This window comes from Phycodurus eques, chromosome 13 (assembly GCF_024500275.1).
Source record: "Phycodurus eques isolate BA_2022a chromosome 13, UOR_Pequ_1.1, whole genome shotgun sequence".
NCBI classification, from domain to species: Eukaryota; Metazoa; Chordata; class Actinopteri; order Syngnathiformes; family Syngnathidae; genus Phycodurus; species Phycodurus eques.
In genome coordinates, this window is record NC_084537.1 from 10588225 (window position 1) to 10606776 (window position 18552).

General features: G+C 39.7%; 1 protein-coding gene across 3 annotated transcripts; it reads left to right on the forward strand.

Moving 5' to 3' along the window:
- The first annotated feature begins 306 nt into the window (after nt 1-306).
- cmpk (cytidylate kinase) lies at nt 307-17311 on the forward strand. 3 transcript variants are annotated; one of them, XM_061694501.1, is made up of 6 exons: nt 307-573; nt 4570-4716; nt 7580-7732; nt 7818-7894; nt 9025-9121; nt 14656-17311. In XM_061694501.1, exons 1-6 carry the CDS (start codon nt 430-432, stop codon nt 14785-14787), a joined length of 750 nt encoding a protein of 249 aa, XP_061550485.1. In that variant the 5' UTR covers nt 307-429; the 3' UTR covers nt 14788-17311. The 3 variants fall into 3 exon arrangements, with proteins under 3 accessions (XP_061550485.1, XP_061550486.1, XP_061550487.1); XM_061694502.1 differs by having other exon boundaries at nt 307-486; XM_061694503.1 differs by lacking the exon at nt 14656-17311 and adding an exon at nt 12154-12841.
- Nucleotides 17312-18552: the final 1241 nt, after the last annotated feature.

The following is an 18552-nucleotide window of genomic DNA, read 5'->3' on the forward strand; positions in this document are numbered from 1 at the left end:
GCCGCTATTTGAAAGCCCGGCTCTCTGTGCGGTGCTTCCACTCTTACAAATGCATGAATGGCGAATCATGAATGAGGCGAGAGAAATGTGGGAAAAACAACCGCCGTCTCTCGATGCTGGTAAGGGAGAGCATCCTTTTTTTCTTCTCGGTGCGGATCGCCTCGCTCGGTTTTTTGGTTTTGGAGGTGCTGATGCTGGAAAGCCAGGGGAGTGGCGTCACTCGACCTCTTCCTCGGAAAAAAAAAACACCCGTTATACGTCACAAGAAGCGCAGCACCTCATTGGACGCTGAGCTCGAATGCGGAAGTGGTGTCCTTCGGCTCCTTTCACTCGCACTGACACGCATTCAACGACCAGCGAGGCTTCTATTCGCCTTCTCTTCCCCCAAGACGTGCTGGTTCACATTTTCAGGGCCAGCGTGTCTGGTTTATGATCGGCCGTTTGGTGAATAACGTCGCGCAGAGGGTGCCGAGCCTTTTGTACCAGGTGTGTATGATGAAGAAGCCGCAGGTTGTGTTCGTGCTGGGCGGGCCTGGCGCCGGCAAAGGGACCCAATGCGCCAAAATCGTCGAGGTAAGCTACAAGAGATGGCGAGAGGGATTCGAACACCTTTTATGTGACGTCTTATCATGGACAGTGAAAATTCACGACCAAAGACTTGCCTCTGGATGTCATAGCCAGTATGCTAAGCCCCTTAGGGCACTATTATCGCCTCTTCTTTGACATCCGGTTGCCCTCTAAAATGAACCTGTGCTAGCTAGCTAGCTAGCTAGTTAGCCAGTTATCAGAGGTGGGGGAAAACGTATTCACACCCTGTACTTAAGTAGAGTGTATGTGACATACTTTGCTTCCACAGCATACGTTTAGTGATGGTTATTAGAATAACCAAATCGTTCTGAATAGCTAAAACTCGCTGAAGTCACTTTTGTTGAATTGGTATCCATATATGGTCAAAATAAAACCAGCTGTAGATACCATATTTGTAATATTATCAGTGACTAGGTGGTTTGTAAAGGTCAGGGTGAATGTGTGGGATACACTTGTCCATGTAACCTTTAAACCAAAGTGAACAGAGGATGGCATTTGTTTGTTAGGCGTGGTGCACACAAATATAATCAGCCTGCTTTGTGCCAGCCCCATTCTGCGCCTTCTGAGCAAGGACAACAAATGCCAGACTATTTTATGTCTTGTACGATTATCCTATAAGACTATTGTGTGATCTGAGGTGTGTTAAAAGTGTATTTGTCTGATAATAGGGTCTGAAACAGGTTGGGGCCAACAATCTTACTCCTCCTACTCACGACTCTGTCAATTGTGATGGGAAATGTAGCCAACTGACATGACTGAGGAACAAGGAAATTACTGTAAATAAAAACAAACATGTCGTATCTAATGTTGTTTTTTTGTATAAAAGTGGCTTCGCCAGACGGCACGGCTTATTTTCCCAAGCAAGTCTTTATTAATGACCACCATTCTTTAATACTCCCGCTTCCGATTACTTCGGATGCACCTGGGGAAACATTGCCGCAATATTTACAGTAGTGCTTCCTGTTCATTTTTGTGAGAGCACATTTCATCATGAGAGAGAGATTTTTTGGTAGACTAGATTTGAGATAAGTGGTGGAACAGAATATTTGTGTTGAGATGATCAGAGCACACCACACATAGTACAATCAAAACTGTTAATAAATGCCTGTTTACTTTTTTCATCTTCATGTGCGAGGTCTGTAACAGATAATGTTTTGAGATTTGAAAAAAAAAACATGTATACCATGCCTTAACGGGTTATCTTAACCCATCCATCCATCCATCCATCCATTTTCAATAGTACTTGTCCTCTTTAGGGTCACGTGTGAGCTGGAGCTTAACACATATGACTGAAGTTGAACGGCACACCCTGGACTTGTTGCCACTTGCCAGGGCACTGCTTTCTTAAATCACCCACACATATGATGAAGACAAAGGGTCAGCAGGACGAACACACAGATGCAATTCGCCAAACTGGTTGAACTTGTCTAGCATGCGACCTGTATTTTTCCCAACTTGTTCAGTTGCATACCCAGTTGCACATCCATGACTGGTGAAGTCCCACTAGTACATAGTTCCATCCATCCATTTTCTATAATACTTATTCTTTTACTATTACACTTAACAATATTTATAATTTCTTATGTGCCTGTGGCTAAAAAGCGAAATTATGGGCAGTCTTGTTGCCAAAATGAACGATAGCGTTTCCAAAAATTACGTTTATTGGTACAAAGCGACATACAGCGGACTGCCAATCCAGTTTATATTGTGTTTTACAAGAATACGTTACTATATTTGTAAATTCATTTGTGCCTGTGGCTAAAAATGTGATGCATGGAAAGTCTTTGTTGTCGAAATGCACTAGTGTAGTCAATGAATGTAGCCAAGTTTCAAATAGCCAGACTCTCTCCTTTATTTTTTTGCCCATTTACTCTTTGTATATTTATAATCAAGCTACTGCAGCCAGGGTGATCCATTTCTTACTTGTCAATCATGCCATGTTGTTTGTGGTTAGGGATGTCCCGGTGCAATTTTTTTCACTTCTGATCTGATACGAATATTGCAGCCTTGAGTTTTGGCCGATACCGATATTGGTCTGATCCGATTTCAGCAATTATCATACATAGATTACCTATTTTGTACTATGGAATGTTAGAAAAGACTTGATCAAGTGATATTACTCAAACAGAGAACAATAATAATCAGGAACAGTAGGTATTGAGAAAAACTGACCCATTTTTTTTTATTAACCAATGGGTTCCATAAAGTAACTGCTATGCACGTCTTGACCTCTGACGGGCAGTGTTGTGCATGCAATGAGATACACACTTGCAGTAACAAAGAAAGTACTACCCCGATTCCAGTGAAGTTGGGACGTTGTCCATCCATCCATCCATTTTCTGAGCCGCTTCTCCTCACAAGGGTCGTGGGCGTGCTGGAGCCTATCCCAGCTGTCATCGGGCAGGAGGCGGGGTACTCCCTGAACTGGTTGCCAGCCAATCGCAGGGCACATAGGAACAAACAACCATTCGCACTCACAGTCATGCCTACGGGCAATTTAGAGTCTCCAATTCGTGCATGTTTTTGGGATGTGGGAGGAAACCGGAGTGCCCGGAGAAAACCCACGCAGGCACGGGGAGAACATGCAAACTCCACACAGGCGGGGACGGGGATTGAACCCGGGTCCTCAGAACTGTGAGGCTGACGCTCTAACCAGTCGGTCACCGTGCCGCCGTTGGGACGTTGTGTTAAACATAAATAAAAACAGAATACAATGATTTGCAAATCATGTTCAACATATATTTAATTGAATACACTACAAAGACAAGATATTTAATGTTCAAACTGATCAACTTTATTGTTTTTAGCAAATAATCATTAACTTAGAATTTTATGGCTGCAACACGTTCCAAAAAAGCTGTGACAGGTGGCAAAAAAGACAGAAAGTTGAGGAATGCTCATCAAACACCTGTTTGGAACATGTTACCACCTTAGCAAGCTGTTGTGATCTCATGGGCTCTGCATACCTTCCGGGCGCTGCTGGATAGAAGTGCTGTAGTGGAGTATGGAATGGACTTCCTGTATAAGAGTGGTGAAATCTGACGTTTTAGATCCTGTCTGCTGACATCGGACCAATTTCTGATATCAAAGATCGGATCGGATCGGTAGAAAAATGGATGGATGGATGGATGGATCGGGACACCCCTATTTGTGGTGCAATAAAAATTAAAGTTGTATATAAGGCACCTCAAAACGTTTCCCGATAACCCCCAACTATGCAGTGTGCACAACCCTTCGCATTCACATTCACCTCTAAGGACAATTTACAGTCTTCAGTGAACCTAACTAACATGCACGTATTTTGAGTTTTGGCAGAAGCTAATGCACCTTGAGAAAACCCATGCAAGCGCAGGGAGAACACATAAGCTCCTCACAAGAAGGCGAATGCGCTAACCACTCAGTCACAGTGCTGCCTTATACACAGTTAGGTTTTTCAATTTATGAATCCTGCTTTTAAACAAACACATCCTGTCTGGTGAAGTCAAGCACACAAACTCAGTTTTAGTTCTCGAATCTGACTTTGCTATACTCGTGTGGTTGCGTGTCCCTGTGTGAGGCTGTATGTGTATCTCTGTATTGCTGGGTGTTGCCTGTTGGTCTTCATATATGGTTTTCAAGCCTGAATGACAGTTCTACACAGAGGCTCTATTCATTCAGTGCGAAGTGCACGTTCCCGGATGTAACTCCCAGTTCAGGGTGTGCAAGGGATTAAGTCGCTTTAAAAAAATGCTTTATGACTCAGACTTCTCTCCTTTACAAGTGTATTAAAATGTGTCATTGGGAAACACAAGGCAGGGCGGTGAATTAGTGGTCAGCATGACTGCCAGTCAAGAGGTTCTGGGTTCAATTCATTTGGTTAAATTGCCCATTATTTGAGTGTCAATGATTGGTTCTCTATGTGTCCTGTGATTGACTGGCGACCAGTCCAGGGTGTACCCAAGATAGGCTGTATTGAAATGTCTGTGTCGCTTTGTACCTCAGAACTACAACTACACTCATCTGTCAGCTGGAGACCTACTGAGGGCAGAGCGGGCCAGAGAGGGATCGGAGTTTGGAGTTCTCATCGCCAACTTCATCAAGGAAGGCAAAATTGTCCCTGTGGAGATCACCATCAACTTACTTAGAATGGTGAGGAACATAATTGACGCACCACACGTCAGGCAAGTTCCTCAAGATCTTTTTGCAAGTCTGTATTGATTTGATTGAAATCAACTCACATTTGAAATATGTTATCTGACATCATTTTAATTCTTCAACTTTCTTGGCTACAGTAGAAAAGATCTTTTTACCAAGCAGTACTAGTTTGGCTCAGAATAGTATGGTTTTTTTTCGGTGTGCTTTTGTTGTCCAGTTTTAAACGATTGAGGAGTACAGTGAGCTGACATTTATCGTCCCCAAGATGGCAGTAATGCCTAAAGTACAGTGGATAAAAATAGTCTACACACCCCTGTTCAAATGCCAGGTTTTTGTGGTATACCAAATGAGACCAAGTTGAATTACTCCAAAACCTTTTCCACCATAAATACCTGTACAACTCAGTTTATTTTCTTTTCGAAAATCTTTGAGAGATTTAATACATTTTCATAAACAACCGCAAAAATGTGGTTGCAGTAGGGTGCACATCCTCATAACTGGGCATTTGGCTGTTTTCAGAATGAACTAATCACATTCAAACTCATGTTAAATGGGAGTAAGCACACCTGCCACCGTTTATACAACCTTGGATGAACTCCAAATAGTTTTGCTGTTCTAGTAGGCTTTTCATGACATTTTGCTTCCGAGTAGAAGCCTGAAGGTATTGTGTTTACAGTTCTTTGAAAGATAAGACTTCTGTCTTATCCTAGTATCCCGTATCACAGACATATGAAGAAAACTGATTATTATCACATGTACTGAACAAGCCAGTATTTGCAAGAAATTCCTGTAGCTGCTTCAATGTTGCTGTCGGTCTCTTGGCAGCCTCAGTCTTCCTGACTAGTTTTCTTCTCGTCTTTTCATTGGTTTTGGTAGGACGCTGAAACCTTGTTAATCTTAATGCTGTGCCATATTTTCTCCACTTGATTATGACAGTCTTCACAGTGTTCTATGGTATGTTTAATGTATTCGAAATTCTTTTTTACCCTTCTACTGACTGATACCTTTGAACAATGAGATCCGTCTGCGAAACATAGCTTGTGCTGTAAGATGTGATGACAAAAATGTCAACAGAAGCCTACTATACCAGCTGAACTTTATTTGGGGTTAATCAGAGGCACTTTCAATGCTGTCAGGTGTGTGCTGACTCCCACTTAACATGAGTTTGAATGTTAATTGGATAATTCTGAACACGTACCATACCAGTTATAAGAGGGTGTGCACATTTGTTCAACCGCTTTATTGTAGTTTTTAAGTATTACTTACACTCTCAAAAAGATTATTTTTCAGTTGAGTTGGACAGGTGACTGGTCACGATGGTGAAAAAAAGCTTTGAAATGACTTATCTTGGTAATTTTTGTTTTTAATATATCACAAAAACCTGGCATTTGAACAGGGTTTTGTAGACTTTTCATATCCACTCTATGTAATAGTGTTTTGTGGTGAACTTTCAAAGGTTATTGACCAATGCTAAAGGAAGAAACTGGCACAAATTGATTAAAGTGAAATCTATATTACCATCTGTATTATGAGGGCATGTTTTTTTCAGTACTCCTTATCACAATTTTACTTTTAAATTGTCAAGGGAAAATATTTCGCTTGCCAAATTTAAAGAGTGTTTTACTGTATCTAATCTAATCAAATTTAATTTAATCTATGACACATTTTACTACAGTGTCCCCGCTCTAGAAAGGAACTAGACTTTACACCGATCTGATCGGTCTTATCGGTATCGGCCGATAATTAGCATTTTATGCTGATCGGATTTCATGTCATAAGTCGCTGATCCGATCAATGACTTCATCGATCGGCTCCGCACAAGACATTTAACTCCGCGTCTTCGTCGCGTATGAAAAGCCACTTTATTTTTAGCCTTGTCACGCACAGTACTGTAACTATCTGACGGCCAATAAAGTTTTTTCAATCTTGCTGGTGAAAAAACACATCGTCGGTGTTTGGACTATTTTGCGGTGTCTCAGACAAACAACACGTTATTTGCATTCTGTGCACAACTGAAGTACGTTGTGGGGAACGTCATCTAAATGTTTCAACACAACTAATTTGATTGAGCATTGAAGGAGAAGTGAGCCGCGTTCAAGGAACGCAGCGTGAGGGGGGGGGGGGGGAAACAAAAACAATCAAACGGACTCAAACTCTCGACAACACCCGTCCATATAGCTGGAACAGTGAGAAAGTTAGAGTAAGCATGTCATTAACAGTATTTCTTAAAGTAATTTAATTGCAACAAAATAAATTAATTACAGTAAGTTAGCACCCATTGTTTCTGTCATGTTGTAATGTTGATTTGACCTAAATTTATGTCAGTGGCCAATCCTTGAATGGATACAGTATACAGTACACAAGTATATACAATAAATGAACAAGTCATGTAAATAGACACATTGCTCCATCTTGTGATCAGATTGGTGATCAGTTATAATTTTTTTTTTAACTTGCTGCTCGGTGATCGGCCCCAAAAATCCTGATCGTGTAAAACCTAAAAGGAACAGTCATTTTAAAAAAAATAAAAATAAATCCTGCCATCAAGTTATATTGTTGTACATGGAGCCGTCAATTCCACAAGGGGGCAGCAGTGTATTAAACAGTGACAGCCACCTTATTTGAATTAAAAATGGTTATAAGAGACTCTTCTTTTGCTTTTTGTCAAGGGGGAAAAAAACATCTGCCTAAAGGCCGCCAGCCAGTGTTATTCCTTTTTTTTTTTTGGTCATAGCTTTTATGTCACTGTGACAAGCCAGATGGATTTCGCAAGTACAACACAACATTTTATGTTGTGTTTTTCCATCAACAAGTATGTCATGTTTAAACAAATGTTTTTTTTTTCATTCCCCTTAAGGCAATGGAAGAGACCATGAATAAAGATGAACAAAAGTTCAGCTTCCTCATAGATGGCTTCCCCCGCAATGAGGACAACCTTCAGGGTTGGAACAATGTCATGGATGGAAAAGCAGATGTCAAGTTTGTGCTTTTCTTTGACTGCAGCAATGAGGTACGTCATGGAAATGTTGCAGTGAAGTAGATCTACGATTGAGTTTCATGACACTGACAAAATTTCTCGTCTGACGCATGCACAGGTTTGCATCAACAGATGTTTAGAACGAGGGAAGAATAGCAGGCGCACAGATGACAACAGAGAAAGCTTGGAGAAACGGTGTGCTTTTCCACTAATTTTAGATCAGCGTTTCCCAAACTTTATTGAGCTAAGGAACATAAACTATTTACACAAAGTTGGGGAGGTGAAATTGTGGGAAATTACTGGATGAAACTAAAATTGATGCACCAATACCACTTTTATCAGACGGAGTACAAGTACTTTTAAATTTTAGTTCTTTTGAGTGCATTTAAGTACTGACCGATACCAAGTCCCGATACTTGATGAGGCCACTACATTTTGCAATTGTGAGTAAATGTTTATTTTTTAAAATCAAATGTTTAAAAAAAAAAAAAAGAGTTTTTCTGAAATTCATAGGATTCACTCAAATACACTTTTTAGAACTTCTCATTACAACATGACAACATTAGAATAAATGCAATATTACAAAACAACAAATAAACAAAATTAATCATTACAACTGTGATCATATAATATGTTGAATAAAACATTCCAAGACAAATGTTAATCCCCCTAGTAATCTGTTTTACAATACTGAACAGGAAAAAACGTGTTGCCATCCGTGTCCTTAAAATATCTCCACACACACACACGGCTGACATTTGGACATGTGCGTTCAAACGTTTAGAGAATATCAAATTGAGTTCACCTGTAAAGGTTATAGTGCATTTCGGGTTCATTGTGAAATTTCACCCAATATCCCAACTTTGTGAGTAGTTTTATTTTATATTACGGCACACTGCCAAACAAAAATGTAAAAAAAATAAAAAAGTGGATTCACAGGTTAATTATATACCTCCTACCATTTAGTGGAAGGCCCTTTAAATTGTTCTGTTGGTAACTATATGTTGCTGGCATAGATGCACAAAGAAATACATAATTTGTAGTGAATAAATCATATTTTGGGGAAATCATTGGATAATTTCTGGCACAGGTGATCTCCCCTGGTGCAGTGGTTGGGAATCACTACTTCAGTTGAACATTTTGTATATTTATAATAAACATATTTTGTATACCTGTAGCCTGAACATTAACAATATCAGTAAATATTTTTGTGGCCCATTTTTCTTGCTTTTTGCTACCTGCACGAGTGTTTTTGATCTAATGTACAAGTACTCTGGTCCCCCTGTGTTGTTTGACCCCAATAACGTTTTTCCCCTCTGATACAGAATCCAAACGTACCTGCAGTCCACACGACCGATTATTGAGCTGTACGAGAAGCAAGGCAAGGTTCGCTGTGTGGATGCCTCTCACTCTGTGAATGAGGTGAGCCTACTCATGAACTGTAGGTAATGGTATGAATAGCACAACCACAGCTTGTTAAAGCAGAGGCAAGAACTTCTCAGTTCCAAAATTGCACTCAGAAAAGGCCATTAAAAAACATATGATAAATGGGATTCAAATACCCCAGAGAAAGCGGCAGGGTGTTCATGTGGTTCATACGACTGACTCATCGCTCTGACCTTTCTGTGTGGAATTTCTTGGATGAGTTTTCTGCGGGTGCTACAGCTTTCTCCGAAATGCCAACCTACTCCCAGCTGACTTTGGACGAGAGGTGGGGTACACAGCCAATCGCAGGGCACAGTCACCTATGGACAATTTCAAGTTCAATCAATGTATCTTTCTGGAATGTGGGAGGAAGCTGATGTACCCATAGAAAAACTACACATGCACAGGGAAGAACATGCAAACTCCACAAAGGAAGCTGAGATTTGAACCCCAAAAATTAAAACTGTGAGGCAGACGTGCTATCCACTTAGTACGACATGCTAACCACTTAGTACACCGTGCTGGCACCGGCGGATATGTTAAATTCAAATATTTTAAGAAACTGCCTTAAAAAACAGAAAAACTAAGACTGTCTAATGTTTCAGAAATCAATTGATTATCAATTCTCAGTCCTCGTGTTTTAGTCCACCAATCATAGCCCAATGATTTCAGAGAGTAAAGTAGTAAACCTTGACTTAAAAGTGCACCAACTTACGAGTTTTCCAAGTTATGAGCCGGCGCTCAGTCGCATTTGTTTTCTTAATTTTTAAAAATGTTTATTTTATTTATTTATTTATTTTCTACTATGTGGCGCAAGCCAAAATTTGAGGCGTGAGCAAGGGTTTAATATGCCGCCCCTAGATGGCAGCAGAGAGTACCACAACACCTGCCGGCATCCTGCCTCTCCCTCACAATTTAAGATATAAGTAAATCCTCAAATGCGGAACGTCACCTGACCCAACACGGAACACTGGATAACTGACTTCCTGTTTATGCTATGCTAATATACATAACTGAGATTGCTGACATGATTGTTTGAAGCCGAACTTGCAAACTTTTTTTGTCTTTGACTAGTGTCTTTGGACAAAAGTTCAGTTACATGTACATAATTTATTTATACAAATATGTTATGATACGCTACATGTAAACACGAACAAAGCCTAAACACTGTCTATTATCATTATCATTTTTTTTTATCATCTTGTTTTGAAAAAAATGTACGGGTGCTTTGAAATGGTCCACTTCCCCATTCACTCGAGCGAGGAGGAAGTGCTTTTATCCATTTTGCCCGATGGGGAAGTACGACAGGTTGTGCATTAGGGCTGGGAAAAAAAGAATAACTCAGTGAAGTCAACTTAAAAAAATAGGTTGATGGAAAATCTCTGCCTCCAAGCTCCGGCGGGATGAAGAAAAAAGTTCCACCCGGAACAGTTTAGCAGTTAGCATTTTGCCGTCTCAAATTCTGTACACCAAATTTATACCATACACTCAGTACAAACATATGCAGTTTAAGGATCAAACTCCATCTCTGATAAATAAGAGTAAAATGCATATTTAGTGGTTAAAAAATAAATAATAATAATAGCGGGGGGCCGGGGCAATTATTCTATTATTGGACCAATAATCAATAGGGGAATCTATTCTAAAAAGATTTGATACTGACAGCCCTATTGCACATCTACAGAATTAAGTTACAAGACGAATCATGGAACGAATTTAATTCTTAAGTCAACATATCACTGTACTGTAGAAACATTTTTACTTGGCAGTGGTCTACTCCGCACTGCATATTCATGGTTCGGCATTTGACTATTATTTGCAGGTTTTTCTGCAAGAACCTATACTCTGATATTGGCACAAAAACTCGCCTTTCTGCAGTTTTGTGCTCAGGCCAAAGCCATGTTTCATAAAAATAGTGCTTTGACGTCATCTAGTCGCATCTCTGTGCGAAGGACCCAAGTTGAACTGAGGGGAGGAACTGTTCTTAGTGTGTGTGTGTGTTTGTGTGTGTGTGTGTGTGTGTGCGTGTGCGTGTATTACCTGACAACGGATACTACATTTGCATGTGGTGAACGGGAGTGACGTCATGCACTATGATCGCAACATCTGTGATCGACTGTTGAATTTGCTTCACAGTGTACGACAAAGAGCATTTACGAATAGATGTTTTATGTCTTTGTTTTATGGTTGACGGGGTTTTCTTGTAATTGTTTTTGTGACAGTGACCTAATTGAAAAGTAATTTCGCCTCTGAGTATGTTCTACAAATCTTGACGACAGACAATGAAAAGCTACCGTACCATTTAGTCAGGCCCATAGCTTCGGGCGGCTGTGGTTCAGTTGATAGAGCGGGTCGTCCATTGACCAAAGGGTCGCGTTCGAATGCCGGCTCACCACTGTCCGCTGTTGAAGTGTCCTTGGGCAAGAACCCTAATTTGCTCCCAGTGGGGCATAGCAGCAGCCTCCCATTAGTGTATGAATGTGTCTGTGTGAATGGTGAGGCTTTACAATATAAAGCATTTTGTGCACCGGATGGTGTAGAGAAAGAGCTATTAACAGGGCACTGCATTTATTGTTTGTCTCACAGGAAAAATACTTTGCTGCCATTTTGTGACATCTATAGGAAATTATAAAGTTTATTGTGGGCGTCAATTACTCATGGATTTTCGGTATTTGCAGCAAGGCTTGGTCTCATCCCTTGCTAATCATGGTTAATTATAAGAAGATAGGTGCCATGTGATTGACCATTCCAGGGTGTAGTCTGCCTTTCGACCAAAGTCAGGTGGGATAGGCTCCAGCTCACCAGCAACCCTGATCAGCGGTATAGAAAATGGATGGTTGGATAATTTTGTAGTACAGATTTAAGGGTAACTTTCCTTCCTTTTTCCCAAACTTGCAGTTCTTTCCCATCTACCTTTATCACTTAATTTATGTTAAAATAAAAAAAACATTCTCTGCTACAATGTTTTTTTTTTTTTTTTTTGGTCACCTTTTTTATGCCTTTGGTGTTTGCATGTCTGTCTCTTCCAGGTCTTTGCTGACGTGAAATGCATCTTTGACAAAGAGGGTTGACGTCTGTCCTGCTGTCAGCGGCACTTATTTTTACTCTTTTTAGTTTTTCTTTTTATCACCTGACAATGCATCTTGATAACCGTAATATTTATATGTGCATTCATATGACTTTATACTTTCGGTTACTTTGTGTTTTTCTTTCTCTTGTAAAATCTGAGCTGTTTTTGTTGTTGTGCACAATGTGTAGGGTGGCAATGAATAATGAAAAGCTCATAGGGAATGACATTGACTCATCTGTGTTGTCTTCCATCATAGTTTGGAGCGCTGTCTATAGGAACAAATTGTACTGTTATTAATGAGGAGACATGCTTCGTTAAGTCAGAAATGGTATCACTGATGTCTTTACAATAATTATCTTATACTTGTTGGAAGCACCTGCCATGTATTTCCGACCAAAACGTCAAAAGTTGTGACGAGAGAAGCTGGAATTGTTTCCAAGTGAAATGCAGAATTATCCTGCCTTACATTATGTATCATGACCACGACCGGACGGCTCTGATGAAGTAGGGCTTTTCACGCTGAGTACTTAGTAGATGTTCTGTGAAAATGATCAGAACCACTCAATGTACTTCATACCCATACCTCCTGAGATCATACAAGTGTGTCTGTATCTGTAAAAACAACTATAAAATTGTTCCGAGTTTTCTTTTTGATTATGTGATGAATTATTTACTTGTATTTATTTACATTGGCATATCTTAAAAAGTAGTACACAAAATAGATTATACTGGATCCATAAATCACTTCCAGTTAAGCCCCCCACACCCCCAAAATCACACTTTTGGCCACATTTTTAGTGAATTTATTATGTTTGTTGAGCACTAGTTCTACACCACTGAAACCAATTGCTGCAATAATAAACATATTGGTAACTGAAATATCCATGTTTTGACTTTTCCATCCAAAAGGGGAGTTTGCCATTTGAAAAAAAAAAGCAAACAAAAGAAATTTCATATTTGTTGAAACAGTTGTCATGACATTTGTCAGTTGTACATGATGAATATGTGAAAAATATCATCCTTATTTTTTGCCTCTAATTTGATACACAAGAAAACACCACACCCGAGGTAAAACAACCATTCAGAGACACCTGGCAAGGTGTGACTTACAAGGTGGAGCCACACTCATTATGGGCACACCCCTTTGGCCTCACGCTGACCCGTGTTACCCCAGAAAAGTATGGAATCAGATTTGTGCCAAAAAGATTCACACAAAACTTTTTCAAACGCAAACATGCCAAAAAGATCCATGCAAACCTTTTTCAATCACAAACAAAAAACAAGACTATCAAACAAAACTTCTTGAATTGCAAACAAAAAATAAGACTTTGAAGAGATATAGGCGGCACGGTGGACGACTGCCTCACAGTTCTGAGGACAGGGATTCAAATCCCGGCCTCGCCTGTGTGGAGTTTTCCTGTTCTCTCTGTGACAGCGTGGGTTTTCTCCCAGATCCCCAAAACATGCGTAGTATGTTGATAGAAGACTCTAAATTGCCGTAGGTGTGAATGCTTGTTTGTTTATGTGTGCCCTGCGATTGGTTGGCGACCAGTATAAGGTGTACCCCGCCTCTCGCCCAAAGATAGCTGGGATTGGCTCTGGCACACCCACGACCCTAGTGAGGATAAGATGCACAGATGATGGATAGAAGAGAGATAAATTAATTTAAACCAAAAAAAAAAAAAATCTTAAATGTAAATATATATATATATATATATATATATATTCTGCTGGCCATAACGAGTTTTGCATTTGCGTTGCCTGTTTTTTGCTTGTAATTCTGTTTCCACGTGTGTGGTTCCGTTTTTTGTTGTTGTTGTTTTGTTTTTTGCCGTGCGTTTCCATTCTGTCTTTGGCGCCGTAGGGCTGCAATTTTCTCTACTGCGCATGCGTCTTGTGTGGGCGCATGCACGTGGACAACAGTTCAACTATTTTGAATCACTTCAATTAAATATAAGTAATGTATCTATCATATATGTTGTCAATGCTGTGCTAGGAAGAAGTGATGTTGTAACATTATGCTAGTAACATGTTAGAAGCGCGCAGTCACAGTTTATCAACAATTTAGCCGCTAATAACAGCTCGCTGTATTGCTAACGTTAGCTACCATACTGACTCGTCCGTACTGTCTACTATATGGCCATTGGCCACATTTCTTCATCATCTTCATCACTTTAGAATTACATTACTGAATAAAAGTAAACATTTATAACCAGAACGGCTTAAAGACTGAATTAGCATAAAAGGAAAGAACAAATCCCAAATCACTTGTAGGATTTCCTGCAAGAGCTTGATTATATACAATATCCACATTTAAAGTCAGCCAGTATTTCTTACTAGGTGTTGACAAAAAGAAAATAATTACAGATAAAGACAGTTTCCTTTCTATAATCTTGGGGTTGATATCAATATTGTTTGTATTCATAAATGTTTACCCTCTGAAATAATTTTGTGTTTGCAGCAAACAACTCTAACGTATGGACAAGTCTTGGTCAACGAAGCCCTCCATCAAGCTATCGTCAAGAAATATCACATCTCTTTCTTTTTGTGTACCACAGTCTTAATTTTGAATTTCTCCAGATGGAACAGCTGAGGATGAAGATGCATGCGGGACACCCGGTGAGGACATGCAATAACTAACCAAGCGAACAAGGGAGGACAGAAAAGGGCAGGACATAATGTGGGAAAATGAGCAAGGCAGTGCTACTGACGAGTGGTGCGGTGGGATTCTTTTTGAGTGTCTAAACACCTGTAAGTACCTGTGAGTTGATCTGCTAGTATAACCTGTGTTGTTCTTGATGATCCCAACACAAGTAATTGAAGCCTATAGTGTGACTATCGAAGTTATTAATGAATGAACACCACATCGCATGCATGTTAGTCAACTGCTGTACAGAGTTGCTGAGCCAGCACGTTAAGGTCGGGTGGGGGGTTTTGGATGGCTGCTGGCTCCTGCGTTGGGCCCTGTTTGCATAAGACTGAGTGTCTCAATGTAGAGTTCCTATTCAAACAAGGTCCACGTGATTGGATTTATGAATCCATGAAGGACATGAAAGTTATGGTGGGACGGGGCAAGGGGCAAGTCTGACAACACCGGCCTATCGTCTGGGTCAGCATCAGTGCTGTGATCCTGGAGAAGTTGCTCAATTGGCTGAAAGACATTAAGGTTAATTAGATTAGAGCAATGAAAACTGTTCAAACAAACCAAGGCTTGAAGCCAGGAACATTCGCTGTGAATTTTTTTGGACACATTGTGTACTGTTTGCTAATTCTCACACCAGAAGAAGCCGACTGGGGAAGACTGCACCCGAAGATAGTCTAAGATGGAAGTTGAATAAGACTACAGTGTAGGCTTCGGAATTATGTGTTTTTAATACCTTCTTATCTGTTTGCCATTTTACCACGGCATACTACTCTTGTTTCTAATAGTTTAAGTGATCATTTACAAAAATAAATACACATACAGTATACATTTCCATACATACCGGGACTGAAATAAGTATTTAACACATCGCCATTTTTCTCATTAAATATATTTCCAAAGGTGCTATTGACATGGTTTCACCAGATGTTGGGAACAACCCAAGTAATCCCAATTTACAAAGAGAGTAGAAGAAATAAGATCAGAAATTAAGTTGTGTGTAATAATGTGAAATGACACAGGGAAAAAGTATTCAACACATGAAGAAAGGGAATATGGTATTTATTTAATACTTTGTACAAAAGCCTTTGATTGCAATGATGCCTCCCGTATGGAGAAACTAGTCGCATGCATTGCTCTGGTATGATTTTGACCCATTCCCCCACACAAGCAGTCTTCAAATCTTGAAGGTTCCGTGGGCTTCTTTTATGGACCTTGAGTTTCAGTTCTTTCCACAGATTTTCGATTGGATTCAAGTCAGGTGATTGGCTGGGCCATTCTAGGAGCTTTATTTTTTTATTTGAAACCAGTTGAGAGTTTCCTTGGCAGTATGTTTTGGATCATTATTATTCTGATGAAATGTCCACCCTTGTTTCATGTTCATCATCCTCGTAGATGTCTTGGTACATTTGCCCATTCATCCTTCCTTTAACAATGTGAAGTTTAGCAGTGCCATTTGCTGAAAAGCAGCCCCACACCATCATGTTCCCACCTCCGAACTTCACTGTTGGTATGGTGTTTTTTTTTCTTTTGGTGATATGCGGTGCCATTAATCCTCCAAACGTGGTGTGCATTATGGCATCCCAACAGTTAAGTTTTGCTCTCATCCGACCAGACTATATTCTCCCAGTATTTAACTGGCTTGTCCAAATGTTGTTCAGCACACTTTAAACCAGCTTTGACATGCTTTTTTTCAGCAATTGGGTCTTGCGCGGTGGCCGTATAGTTATGGTTTGCAACAACTAGCTTGCGATGGTCTAGAGACAGCTCTCTGCTCTTACCCATCATGAGATGTGTCTTGACTCACACCTTGGCAATCAGACCTTTTTGTAGGCCATCAATTAGGACTGAACCAGCACTGACGAGGGGCTGGATTGCTGTTTGATTATTGATAGATTTTAGGTGTTGTCTTGGCTTTCGATGCCTTTGGACCCCCCTTTCTTCATGTGTTCAGTAGCTTTCCCCTGTGTCATTTCACATTTTTACACAACTTAATTTATTTGCATATATAGATTACTTGGGGTGTTCCCAACATCTGGTCACATTTTCAGGTCAATAGCACCTTTGGAAGTATATTTAATGACAAAAATGGTAACATGTTAAGTACTTATTTCAGCTGCTGTATATCCTAATGCTTGCTTTCCTTCAAAACTAAATTATTTCAGAGGGGAAAATATTTTATATGAATACAAACTTATTGAAATAAACCCTAAGATTATCGAAAGGAAAACTGTCTTTATCTGTAATTTTCCTCTTTTTGTCAACACCTAGTAAGAAAGAATGGCTAACTTTAAAAGTAGATATTGTATATAATCAAGCTCTTGCAGGAAATCCTACAAGTTACTTAGGATTTGTAGTAGAGAAAATTCCCACCCCACGGCGCCAAAGACAGAACAACATCTGGGGGCATGGAGCTGTCACTAAAAACGAATTAGCCAATTAGGACGCAACCCTCATAAAGCCCACCCGTCCGAGAGGTTTGTGCCAAAAGTCAAACGCAGAAAGTCAGGCAGCACACGCACAGACACGGAAATGGGATTACAAGCACAAAACAGGCAACGCAAATGCAAAAGTTGTCACTGCGAGCAAAAAAATATTGTCATTTCAAGTAATAAAATTTACTTTTAAGATGATTTTTTTTGGTGCTTAAATTACTTTATATCTCTTCATAGTCTTATTTTTTGTTTGCAATTCACAAAGTTTTGTTTGAATCTTTTTGGCACAAATCTGATTCTATAGAAAAGCACCTTATTTGTAATGGAGTGTTACTGTACAACTAAATATCAGTTTGAAGTTAAAACAAAGAAAATTGTGAGGGCGTAGTGGTGTGCCTGCGATGCAAAGCCGCAGAAAACGTCTTGGCACTCTGCACTCACCGCACTGCTCTCATAGGTTCAGTCTGCGTCACATGGTTTATGGATGCCATGTTGTCAACAAGGGTCTGAATTCTTGACACTTTCTTGCGTTAGCCATGGGAAATCTTTGCCCTTTTTTTTTTTTTTGGCAAAATGGTTTGTTGCGTGGCTCTCAGCTGTTCCTTTCGTCATGTTTTTTTCTAAAAAAAAAAATACAGAAATATGAAGCCTGTGCGAGGTAAACGCTATTAATCAAATATTAATTAAGCAAAATCTAGCATCATTACTTAAAACGAAGGAATTTATTTTTGCATCAAAAATTATATTTTTGTGTGCATTGGTGCTTGCAAAAATGATATTTTTTTTTTTTTTCACTTCAAAACTTGGTCAAAAAACGTGCACGTTATCTTACTAATCAGCCTATTTCTTTTACAGTTCACAAACTGGCCATGATTATTAAGGTTAGCGTGAAATAAATATATATAAGAGAGAGGGGGGGGGGGGTTCTGTGGAAAATAACCCTTACATATGGTAAATTTAGGAAATAGTCGTTGCATTTCATAGTGACGTTATGTCGAGCTGGGTGACAATGTAGCACTAGCGCATGTCACTGTCCAGACTCCTCTATAGTTTTGCCTCCTAAGTCAGGCCTTCTGCTTCTGACTGTTTGTTTTTCCTCAGGTGCAGTGGTTTTCTGAATATAATTTTAGAGGCATGAGATGGGGCCAAAGACTTTTTTGTTTTGTTTTCAACGATCATTTTTTTAACCAAGTAAAAGTTTCCCCAACCTTTTTTTTTCTGCCACAGTAGCAAGTTTCTCATGAAAAAAAATTGTGAAATGTAAATGTAAAATAATTACAAT